At 36.0% G+C, this 13241-nt stretch overlaps 1 protein-coding gene across 1 annotated transcript in view; it reads left to right on the top strand.

Annotated features, from left to right (window-relative positions):
- Positions 1-13241, top strand: part of Itga1 (integrin subunit alpha 1) — a 139790-nt gene that overhangs the window by 75492 nt on the left and 51057 nt on the right. The window contains exon 7 of the mRNA XM_048368185.1: positions 9144-9292. Coding sequence (XP_048224142.1) covers positions 9144-9292 — 149 coding nt within the window. The remainder of the gene's footprint in view (positions 1-9143; positions 9293-13241) is intronic.

The raw sequence follows: 13241 nt of genomic DNA, 5'->3' as shown, positions 1-13241 counted from the left end.
GTGAAGTTGGTATACATAGTTGACTAGGGCCAGGGTAAAAGGTAACTGCCCTGGGATTAGCTTGTTCTCCAGGAATTTGTTAGAACAAATAATGTGTGTGGTTCCCATGGATCTGTGTCACTCAAACCCAGAGCAGCATGAAGTCATGTTAGATCCTGTCCATAGAGTCTTCTGAAGGTGAGTGGCAACATCTGTTGAGAAAAGCAGAAAATATCTATAATTCTAAGGAACTGAGGTCATGGCACTCATTCAATAAGGGCAAGCGTGCAGGTAAGATATCTCGGTCAAGTGGTTCTCTGAAGGACCAATGAAATTGTAGTAAACACCAATTCAGACTTGATTTATCCTAAGCAACTATGAAGTTCTGTATCCTTCATTGATCTTCCCTACCCCAGTCACCGGATAGGTCAGAAATTTCATTTAGCAATCAAAGGAAAAGAAGAAAGAAAACTCACGAAGAAGCCTGTAAAGCCATTTTCTCAAACATAGGCCCCTTACCTCCCATAAATCCTCAATAAGAGCAGGAGAGAATGTGAAACTTTTCATTTACTTTGGTGTTTTGTCTTCTTAATTTTGCTTTTATTTAGATAGAATCATAAAACTGTTTAGGAATTTTTGGACTTGCAAATTTAATATGCACAATTTAATGCCACATTAAATTACAGAATTTAGCTGGGGTGCTGCTGGCTCAAGCCTATAATCCTAGCAACTCAGGAGCCTGAGATCTGAGGATAATGATCAACCCAGGCAGAAAAGTATGTGAGAATTATCTCCGATAAACCTCTCAGACAAAGCCAGAAGTGGCACTGTGGCTCAAGTGGTAAAGTGCTGGCCTTGAGCACAAAGAGGCTCAGGGACAGTGCCCAAACCCTGAGTTCAAGCTTCAGGACCTGGGAAAAAAATGTTACATGGTTTAATGTGGCACAATCTATAATAAAATACAGTGAAACAGACACCTTAAAAAGAATAATCAGAAAAGTCTTACTTAATACATTCATCTTCCCATCTAGAGATAACAGAGAAACTTTGCCTTATATAAGTTTTAAGGTATTGTGGGCCTACACACACACAGACACACAGACACACAGACACACAGACACACACACACACAGACACACACACACACACAAACTTGTTTGCTGATTATACATCCTGAGGTTTTGTTTGCTGTATTGATTGCAATTATACATTTGATACAAGAGAGATTGGTTTCAGCCATAGATTTATCATTAGTATTTGCAATCAATGAAATAAACGGCAGTATTAACAATATGAAACATTCCTTGAAGTAATTTTTACCTCAAAAGAAGAAGGAAGGACAGAAGCCAGGAGAGAATGAATGAAAGAATAATGGAAGGAAGGGAGGAAGGAAGGAAGGAAAAATAAGGAGAGAATGTGAAAAGAAAGGAGAAAAGAGAAGGAAAGAAAGGAAAATGATAACACGAATGCTTGTTTGAACTCACATGATAATTTGCATACATTAGGGAAATGTAACAGAAATGATGGAAGCATCCACTTTAAATAGTTACTCAAAATTTCTTCCATATATTTGTTGAGTTCATGAAGATTTTTGCAAAGATACTCAAGGAATTTTTGCCAGCCAGTCTTTCACCCAAGATAGAGTAAAGGCTATAAAATTGCCTTTTTAAAAAACCACCTATAAAAACAAACCTGAAACACTCTGAGATTGCCATAAAAGATATGATGGTATAAACATTATGGAGGTCTTATTGATCCTCAATACCTAAGCATAACATTGTTTTTAATAATAAATGGGAATGATGTAAATATGTCAGATATGAGTGCATTACCCTAAATAAAACCAGTAAATTGTGAGGCTTGTTATAAAAGTGAAATATACTAATGGAACAATGTCTAGATTGTTCACATCAGGAGTGTAGCATAGCACTAAACTGGGCAAAATAAAAGATAGAAGTTAATTAAATTTTAGGAATATTATTTATCTTTCTTTTTTACTGCACATTTTATGGCTATTTCCCTAGAAGACTTAAACATGGGGCCCGATTCATTGCTTTTAAGTCTGAAAAGAAGCCTGACCAAGTCCTTTAGCAAACCCCTTGTCAATAATTTCAGTAATCTCTTTCTCTCTTTTTTTCTCTTTTTGTAGGTGTTTATTTATCCAGCACTATTTGTCCCAGCCCTGATTTTCCCCACAGCCTTTGTCCTTCTCATGAACACAGTGGCTTAAATTTGCTATCACTTCTATTCTTGCATCTTTTTTTTGGCCAAAAATCACATTTTTTCTTGGCATATTTCATCCAGTGAGAGGCCAGCCCTTTTCGTAGATCCTACATCTATTACCTGCCAGCTTAACTTCTATTTTGAAGACTCTTTTTCCTTAGGAAGATCATCTATCCTTAAAACAGTCTCATTTATGTCTCTTTCCATGATGACAAAAGGTTGAGTCAGGCCTTAGCTGAAAGAGTTCCAGAAAAGTTTGTGCTGAGAGCTGTGTCTGTGTACAGAATGTATTATCACCAAATGCGAAGCCTTGCACAATTGTGTGAGAAATTTATTGTAGAACTGGACTTTGGTAGCATAGTTAGACAAATGAAATACACATTAGTCAGACAGAATGTCTGAACTATCATATTTTGCAATTGTACATCTTACAGAACATGGAAAATCTCATTATTTTAATCCATCTTTATTTTTAATGAAGTTATGGACTTCATAATGTTAATTGTTGAATAAAATTCCCGAAACCTCACTCACTCTAGGCAGCAAAAATCTAGTCACTAATGTAAATTTGATTTAACAATTGAAGATAATGATATTATTGTGAATGAATAATTCCATTTCCTTATAACTTTTCTCAGAATAATTAATAGTGACATTAAAAATATTTCCTTTCAAAGTCCCATGTCATTTCACACATTAAAGACAAATATAGTTCCCTATGATTCCAAACTGTCCTTCCTTTCATGTTTTTTTTGCCAGTCCTGGGCCTTGGACTCAGGGCCTGAGTACTGTCCCTGGTTTCTTCACGCTCAAGACTAGCACTCTGCCACCTGAGCCACAGCGCCCCTTCTGGCCGTTTTCCATATATGTGGTGCTGGGGAATTGAACCAAGAGCTTCATGTGTAGGAGGCAAGCACTCTTGCCACTAGGCCATATTCCCAGCCCTCCTTTCATGTTTTACATTCATGTTTCTGGTTCTTTTCTCTCTAACTCCAAAACGAATGTAGCAATTTAAGTAATTCATTCCTTTTTAATTCAGCAGATATTTATGAAGGATCTGATCAATGAACTGCTGTGATGGATACTACAAGCAATAAAAAGTCACTATTTTTCCTATCTAAAACTATTTCCAACTTAGATATGAGACAAAAATCACATCTTTGTATTGTGTTATATATATATATATATATGCATTGAGTTATATCATAAATACAACAAAGGTGAAGAAAGCAAATAGCTAACTCTTATTATTGTAGAGCAGTGCTTCTCTAAATGAGAATAAAATACACCATGTTTTCCTTCAAATTAATGATTCACAATGTGTATTGTCATATTAATGACACTGAGGATAGTTCAAGGAATTTTCTGATACATTTGGAGAGCACAACTGGAACAGGAGAAAAGTGATCCCACTTTAGGACCATTTCAAAGAACTTTGGTTTTTCATATAGACAGGAGAACTATGGAGGTAGAGATGAAGAGAGGAGTTGTGCTGTAAAGATTTGATCTTGTTTTAGTAACTGGTTTTCAAGATTATTTGACCATGGAATTCTTTTTGTTTTTTTAATGTCTATTAAGATGGAAAGGGATGCTAGAATTCCCTGGAGTAAAAGGAGTTTTAGAGTTTTTCTGATGAAGAGTTATAAATCTTATATTTAAGTGGAAGGTTTTAAAAAGTGTTACATGGAACAAAATCCACAGTCAACTGTTGTGTCCGATGTATACTACAGCCTGAATCAGCCCCTTGGTCTCTTTGGCTTTAGATTGCCATTACATCTCCAAGTCCAATCACATTTTTATAAAGGGTAAATATGTCCTTTCCAATTGTCTCTGAAAAAGAATTTTTCCTTCCATTTGTGACTATGTCACATCATATGTTCCCTTTGTATGAGACCATAGTTATAGAGACCACCATTCTATACCATTGCTGGTATAAAGGTAATCTTTTGCCATTCTCCCTTAAAGAATATTTACATTGGAACTAGGTGCCTCCTTGAGCTGCTATATTTTCTGATTTCTTTTTCCATTTAGAAGAATTGCAGAGTCTCTTTATGTATATTACTTGTCACGGGCTCTCTAGCTTCTACACCCTAGGTTTTGTAACATTCCAATGAAATTGACTGTTGCAATTGGTTGCTTTGTATTCTAGTCTTTATCATCTTAACATGTTGCAGGTACAAGATCACTTTGATTCCCTCCCACAATATTTTCATAAGCTGTTGCCTGCTCTTTTTCTGGCTGTCTTATTCAGAAAGCAAGAACCTCCTTCCTCTGTGAGATTTTTCAGTGTGACACAGTGAATGCACTTAAGACTGTCTCTTCTGCTGTCCCTTGCAATATGTCTTCATCACTTGGCTCATTTTTATCTTTAATTCTCATACTTATTTGATTCCACATTAAGTCTGTAAAACCAGCTTCATATGCCTTCACTTATAAGAGGGAACTTAAACTATGTTTATTGGACTAATTCTTTCTAATACTTTGTTCAGGATAATGTGTGTGCGTGTATATGTGTCTGTGTTTGTGTATGTGTGTTGTGGTGGTGATGTTATTTAACTCTTCTTATACTAAAATTTAATAAATCATATCCATTTCTGGGAAGGAGTCATGACAAATCTTATTCTGTCTGGTTTCTAAGGAAACGATCAGCCAACTCAGCCAGAGATCTACACTGAATGTCATTTCCCTGAGATTTGTGTTCCCACTGCCCACTTCTTTCATTTCCCACACTTCTTTGTGTCATTTTTTTCTGCTTATCATCAATTTTTTGCTATCTCAGCTTACCACTGGCCTGTATGAACTAGTACAGTCATCTAGTGGGAATGTAAAGGGTCAACTGTGAGCAAAAAAGGCTGTAGTACGGATAAAAGAATATCATAAGGCATGACCTAATCCAGGCTCTTTACCCATGCCTGCCCCTTTGGAACTTGAAGTGCAGTTGCATAGATAAAGCATAAAGAACAGTTGAGAAGAATGCCGCACACAGACATGCTTGCTTCAAAGCGCTGAGAAGGGGAAGGTCAATGGCAGTATGGGTTACATTGGTGACTGAGACTGTGGAAGTTTGGGCAGCATGTAGAAGAAAAAGTATTCCTGGTAGGTTTTTCATTTCCTTCACTCAGGCAATGCCTAAGGAGAGGTTGAGGGATAGAGAGGAAGAAAAGACTCTGGCAGCTGACTTTGAAACCTTTAGTGCAAAGCAGCATAGAAGTTCAAGGGAAGACATCTGAAGTCTCAGGTAGAATAACTAGAAACAAATTAAAGAGAGAAGATAAGGGAACCAAAATCTTCTTAACATTTACAAAAATAAGCTTATGAGTGACACATGTTAAGGAGATATATGATAGATAGATAGGTCAGTAGATAGATGATAGGTAAATGATAGAACAATACTCTCTGACTTAACAAGGTTTTTGAACCTTTTATTCTTCCTAGTGTGAAAATAAGTGTCCCAGATAGTCTAGTAGTTATAGAAGGTTCTGTAGATATTAACCCACACCTGACACAAAACAGTTGTTTGGCTCACTTTCATTTCCTTTGTGTACAAATGAAATGCTTTCTTTCCCATAGGGAATTAACAGCAAGAATGTTGGAATTGAATAAATAGGATTGGAATCAATAAATAGGAACAGAGAGCATCACTAGTAGGAAGTGGTAGAACTCCTGAGCAGTATTCAAATGCACAGCCTCACTTGAAAAATCCTGACCAAATTTAAAGAGATACCAGTTTACATTCTGTGCATCTTTTGTAAAGCAACATTGTGCTGCAAAACACACCAAGGAGGTACTTGAATTTAACCATGGTTGGAAGTGAGCCAAGTGAGTTAATGGAGTGAAAAATAGCGAAAGGAGTTAAGTTTTTGCAAGTAAATGATTATAGTGATTGGACCATGAAATGTAAGCTATGTGCCAACAAAAGCATAATATTAATGAATTTATTGGGGGTCTTGAGGTCTCAGTGTAGTCAAGAAATTCATGAGTTAAAAGTAATAGGTAACCCAACGTATGATACTGTAACCTCTCTGTACATCAGTTTGACAATAAAAATTTGAGAAAAAAAAAAAAAAAAAGTAATAGGTAAGTGAACCAAAGTTAATGATCAGATCAGAGTGGAGAACAATTCAAATCACAATTTAGTGAAGCTTTCCATATGACAAGATCAAGGACAAGAGTTTGGGAATAGATGTCATAAAATTAGAGGTGAGCTGGACAGAGAAATGAGAGGTGAGGCTACTTAAAAGCTTACCCAAGAAGATGCTGAAATTTCTCCAGATAATGACAGAAGTAGAAGAGAAAATTTTAAAATTCTTTAGACTTCAAGTCAACCAAATGAAAACATGAAGAAATAAAACAAAATAAACTCTGTAATCTATTCTGAATGGATGAACCATTAACTTCCACAGCCATATTTATTCACTTTGGAGCCTAGAATTTAGCAGAATGACTTCTGAAGTAACAAAGTCAGTTTACTTATGTTTATAGTGATCGTTTATATACACAAAGACAATGTGAAGCCTATTGGATTCCTTTTGGAATTTATTAAGTGATTTCTAGGATTACTAATCAAAAGCTGTAGTGTGACTGGAGAAAAAAATTAAATATAAGCAAAGGTTAATAAAAATGTCTATCACATTCAATTAATCATAAGGCAAGGAAATGATTTGAAGTAATGGATATGTCCTCATTTTTTTTTTTTTTTGGCCAGTCCTGGGCCTTGGACTCAGGGCCTGAGCACTGTCCCTGGCTTCCTTTTGCTCAAGGCTAGCACTCTGCCACTTGAGCCACAGCGCCACTTCTGGCCGTTTTCTGTATATGTGGTGCTGGGGAATCGAACCCAGGGCCTCATGTATACAAGGCAAGCACTCTTGCCACTAGGCCATATCCCCAGCCCCAATTTTTTTTTTAAGTTTTATGTAATTAGTTGGTTATATCCTGTCATGCTAACCAAAGGGGTTTCTGATGATCTTTGTTCCAAATATAGTAAAACAGTGTCTTAGGACAGATAGTGAACAATAGTGACAAACAGATATTTTCTTAGACAAGGAGAACTAAACAGACATAGAATAAACAATTTTCTTGTTTATTCAGATTATAATATACACCTCTTCTTACAATTATTTATGTTTTCTAATTCTTTTTTATATTTAGCTAAATAATTTTAAGGGTGAAGGTTCATATTCAATTTCCTGTTGTAAATGTTACCTATTGTGTGTTTATTGCATAATTCAGTGTATCTCAGTGTCTCCATTTATTAGCAGAAGCTAGCAGAGAATGCGACTAAAGTAAGGAGGAATTTTAAGGGGCACATTTTTGTTGAGCATTGGTAGATGATTGAATTAGTCCTGGTATATTACATGTTTTGTATTAGACTTCTTTCTACATTTACTCTATAGAGTGAGTTTTTTTTCTTTATTGTCAAAGTGAAGTACAGAGGGGTTCCAGTTTCATATGTAAAGCAGTGAGTACATTTCTTATTCAACTTGTTACCTCCTCCCTCATTTCCCCCACCTCCCTCCTTCCCCTTTCCCTCTCCCCCGCCCCCTGTCCCCCACATGAGTTGTACAGTTGTTTACACCAAATGGTCTTATAACTATTGCTTTTGGAATGGCTTGTGTTTTTATTCTTTGTCTCTCAACTTTGGTATAGTTCTAATACACATATATACAGTATCCAGGGTACTAAGATCAGATACAATGATAGCAGGGGTAAAACCACAGGAAGGGAATATGAGAGAAAAAGAAAAGAAAAAAAAGGGTACTGTTTTACATGGCATGTTGGAAATGATTACAATGTTATACCACTTATTTCCATAACATGGAGTTCATTTCACTGAGCATCATCTTATGTGTTCATATGGGCATAGCTATTGGGCTAGTGTGATCTTCTGCAATGACTAGCCTAAACATGTACTAATTATTCCCTATGAGGGAAACCATACAGTCCATGTTTCTTTGGGTCTGGCTCACTTCACTTAGTATGGTTTTTCCCAAGTCTTTCGATTTCCTTAAGAATGGGGAAAGGCTTCACATCTAAAATATATGTAGAACTCAAAACTATTAAATTCTTCTAAAACAAATCCTCAAAGAACCAAACTCTCCCCTCAAAAGATGGGCTAAAGACCTAAAAAGAGACTTCTCTGAAGAGGAAATGAGAATGGCCAAGAGACACATGAAGAAGTGCTTTACAATACTGGCCATAAAAGAAATGCAAATCAAAACAACACTGAGATTCCATCTCACTCCAATAAGAATGCCCATTATCAGGAAAACTAACAATAACAAATGCTGGAGGGGATGTGGCCAAAAGGGAACCCTACTACATTGTTGGTGGGAATGTAAACTTGTGCAATCACTCTGGAAAGCAGTATGGAGGGTCCTCAGAAGGCTAAACATAGAGCTCCCCTACAACCCAGCAGCTCCACTTTGGGGCATCTCCCCAAAAGATTACAAGCAAGACCACACTAAAGCCATCAGCACAACTATGTTCATCACAGCACAATTTGTCATTGCTAAAATATGGAACCAACCCAGATGTCCCTCAGTAGTTGAGTGGATCAGAAAAATGTGGTATATATACACAATAGAGTGAGCTTTTTAAACTCAGGTTCTTTATTTACAAAATATGATCATTTTGGTTACTGAAATTCTAATCATAAAATATTTTAAGCCTACGGGAATTCATCTGTAAAAACTGTTGACTAGATGATTAATTCAATCATTTAGAAGTTTAATAATAGCGGTTTTATTTTTTGTTCTTTAGACTAACATCCACAGAAAGGCCATCATTATCCGTATTAAGGTAGAAAGATCTATGTACTGATAGACTTCTAAAGTTACCTGAAAGACTACTGTATATCATATCTAATCTATATATTTAAACTCAACAAAAATTGAACAGAGAATTTTGCTAAATGCATAACTCACTGTGGTTTGGTATTTCAGGTTGGAATTGTACAATATGGAGAAAATGTAACCCATGAGTTCAACCTCAATAAGTATTCATCTACAGAAGAAGTACTTGTTGCAGCAAAGAAGATCATCCGGAGAGGTGGCCTCCAGACTATGACAGCCCTGGGAATAGACACAGCCAGGTATAGGAACAAAAATCAAAGGAAAGTAAAAGACTATGTGAAAGAACTACACATAGTCTTGTCCATTGGAACGTGATTGAATGTTTGCTTTGGCAGTATTTCACATTGGCATGTTTAAAATTAGATTTAGAAAAATTTCTACTACAGAATCAAGCTATCCTGCAATGAAAACTCACCATCCTTCTTCTGTTTCTCTGTGATTACAAAGGTCTAAACTTACAGAGAATTGATTTAAAAATTAACTGTAGTGTATTTTGTCATATTATTGGGGGTATAAAGACCTAATATTAGTTATTTTTATTTTATTTCTTCTTTTGCATTTAGTCTTTATTTGCAGTGTCTAGGTGTCTCAATCTAATGTAACTAACAAGTTAAAATAATGTTTAGTCATATCGACTCAATATGTATGTCTGTATAATGCGTATGTATGCACATATATTAATATGACCATATATTTTAGTACCTAAATTAGTATCACTGAAGCTTTCAGATACATTAATTCAAAACATTTTTGATGCAAAGCATGAAAGAAATACAATGTATTTGCTCATTTGTAATGCTTTGTTTCTTTGTTACTTTTTTGTTCATTTCTCTTCTGTTTATAACCCTTCCTTTTTCCTCTCTGGTGTTCTCTTCATGGAGAAGGAATAATCCACTCTAGGATTTCACTTTGGTTCATGAAAAACTACACACTGTTCCCTGTTAAAAATGCAGAACATTTTCTTTCTTTTTTTTTTTTTTTTTTTTTGCCAGTCCTGGGCCTTGAATTCAGGGCCTGAGCAAGGTCCCTGGCTTCCTTTTGCTGAAGGCTATCACTCTGCCGCTTGAGCTACAGCGCCACTGCTGGCCGTTTTCTATATATGTGGTGCTGAGGAATCAAACCTAGGGCTTCATGTATAGGAGGCAAGCACTCTTGCCACTAGGCCACATTCCCAGCCCAACATTTTATTTCTTGTATTTTCTCCAAACTCATCCAGTTCTTATCTGTGGCTATTTCTCCTCATGTTATCATTAAATGGAACAAACTAGGCAAATCCAGTTCACAAAAAATCTAAAAAGTAGTCTGTCTCAGGTTAAGAATCATTCTGTTTTAGTGTCCTTTATTCTGGAGTCTCACTTGGTTTTGAATTACCCGAGGTCTTATTTTACCTACCTATGAAAATCAATGTTTTAAGGAGACTAAAATGATTCAGATAAACTTCATAAGGAAGGGGTTGGATATTAAAATGTGTAAAATTTCTTAGGCAGTTTTAGACTCATTAATGTTTGAAAAGCATGTGGTTCTGGTTCTACAATGCTCAAGAAGCAATAAACAAAAAGCAGATGGGGTAATTTTACATTTACCTACCTGAAGGATCACCAATTGGCAAGCGAGGGGAATATATATGTGTAGGTGTACTGAATGCATTCTATTCCATAACTGATGGTGACAACAAATTCCAAATAAATCAAAGTGGTCTTTGAAAGCCCTAAACCTATAAGAGTTTTGAATCTTATACCACTTACAAAAGAATATTTATCTGTGAAAACTAACTGAAAAAATATTCTGCCTTCCTTTGCTCCTATAAAAATGTCACTGTAAGAAATGTGTCCCTAAATGGATTTTGTTACATGCTTCCAAAAAGTTTTAACAGTAGGGCAACATTCACTGAGCTTTGAATATACACACAGTCTGTGGTGATATTGTAATATGAGTACTTTTCTCATACATTAGATTTTCATAAGTAAGCCTATTTTAAATTACTTTTTATTCCTTTTAGGTAGAACTAGTTGCAAACAACGTTTTTCATTGCTTAAGAACCATTATCTCAGCCATGTGCCAGTGGCTCATGCCTGTAACCCTAGTTACTCAGGAGGGTGAAATCTGAAGATCACAGTTCAAAGCTAACTCTGTTAGGCAAGTCCATAAGTCTAATATCCAATTAACCAACATAAAGCTGGAAGTTTAGCTCAAGTGGAAGAGCCCAACCCTGAGTCACAAAGCTAAGAGACAGTGCCATGCTTGAAAGAAAGAGAGAAGGAAGGAAGGAAGGAAGGAAGGAAGGAAGGAAGGAAGGAAGGAAGGAAGGAAGGAAGGAAGGAAGGAAGGGAAGGAGGAAGGGAAGGAGGAAAGGAAGGAGGGAGGGAGGGAGGGAGAGAGGGAGGGAGGGAAAGAGAGAGAGAGGGAGGAAGAGAAAAGAAGGAGGGGTATGAAGGAAGAAGGAAGGAAGGAAATAATTGTGGAAAACACCATTATCTTCATTTTGAACTAATTCACCTCATTTCAGTTCAAAATATTTTTTTCATGTTCCCTTTTTCTTTTAATCCCAAACTTCATTCCTGCCAACATGCTTACAGTATTTTCCCCTAAGGCTTGGATTCTTTTGTCACAAAGAAAGAGATCTTCCTGGAATATTTTATTTTTTAAAAGCAATAGAGGAGGATAATAATTCCAGGAAAGGACATTGAATACTGGTATTTTAGAAGCAAAAACAATTCATTAAGGAATATATTTGAAACAGAAAGGGTTCACTTGGAAGTTCTGCCATTGGCTACTATTCTGTTACATAAAGTCAGCCCTAGTTTCAGAGCAACCAGATTTTCTGCAAGAAAAACCTTTTAATCATCTTCTTCAGCTGATATTCATTAGTTTAGTCATGACCTTAATGTTTAAGAAAAATAAGAATTTTGTGTGATCCTATAAGGAATTAGAATTGCAAAAAGGGTTGAACCTCATATGATATCTATGACCAAACTTCTTTGAAAACCTAGCCTGTGGCATGTATTTTCACCTTTGTTTATGATTTAAAGAAGTAAGAAATTCTCTATTTGCATTTCATGTTAAAAGAAAATTATTCATATGCTTGTTGAAAATTGCAGGAAATCCAGCATTCAAGAGGAACCACTGCTGCAATTGGGAGTGTAACAGTGGGGAAGAGAGATTGGCTCAGCTTTTAACACAACAAGGAAAAGTGGATACTTACAGATGTGGAAAAGGAATCAGTTAGTGGAAAATTACTGAAAGGGAAATTGAGATAAGGGGCTTGCTTGCTAGACTGGCTGGCCATAATTCTTGCTGAAGGCAGGTGAATGGTAGGACAAACTCCTGTTATACTCAAAACAAAATACTTCACTTCCGACACCAGATATATTAGTCCTGGTTCACATTGACCAACTTTATGATATCAGCTTGGGTCTCCTGCAATTTATTTTATTCTGTCACCAGATATAGTTAATGTAGATACTCTTAAAATGAGACAATTCCCCCCATTAGGAACATGGACACTCTCTGAACCTTATAGTTCAGGAATTTTTATGGAGGATTCATTATATAAGCCTGATTACTACCTCAGTCTCTTTGACCTCTCCACTTTCTGCAGATTCTAATCACAGCTTATCTTTCTAGTGATCAGCCTTTATCTAGTAACTCAGCAAGAGTCACCTGACTAGAACAAAATGATGTTCCTGGCACCCAGGGAATTCCAAAGGATTGGGAGATAAGAACAAAGCACATGCTGTAGATATTTGTCTTTAATTAAATAATTATTTAGGCAAATTAAATTTAATAGAATTTATTGATAAAAGAATAACTTTTGAATCAGGCAGCAATCAGAGAAGAGAACAGAGATCTTTGCTTCACTTAGAAGCCTAATCGTCATTGCAGTCCTAATTAAAATGTTCTTCTCTCCTCCGAGATTCCAGAGAGGAAATGAGGTTGGCTAAAAAGAAGAAAACTGTCTGTCTTTTTCTTTGTTTGTGTAGGATATGTAGAGCAAATAAATTTGTCTATTTCTCCTATTGACTTTTTCTTTAAATTTTTGTTTGGTTAATTTAAAATTCCTTCTTTTGCAATTGGATTATAGCATTTTTCTTTTCCCTTCATTCCATCTTTTCCAATGCCTCTTTCAGCATTCTATGTCCAAAGGACCAGTCTCTTCTTACTCCCTTGAAACCCGTATGATTTAGACCA

This window comes from Perognathus longimembris, chromosome 19 (assembly GCF_023159225.1).
Source record: "Perognathus longimembris pacificus isolate PPM17 chromosome 19, ASM2315922v1, whole genome shotgun sequence".
Lineage (NCBI taxonomy): Eukaryota > Metazoa > Chordata > Mammalia > Rodentia > Heteromyidae > Perognathus > Perognathus longimembris.
This window is presented reverse-complemented; position numbering and strand designations above follow the sequence as displayed.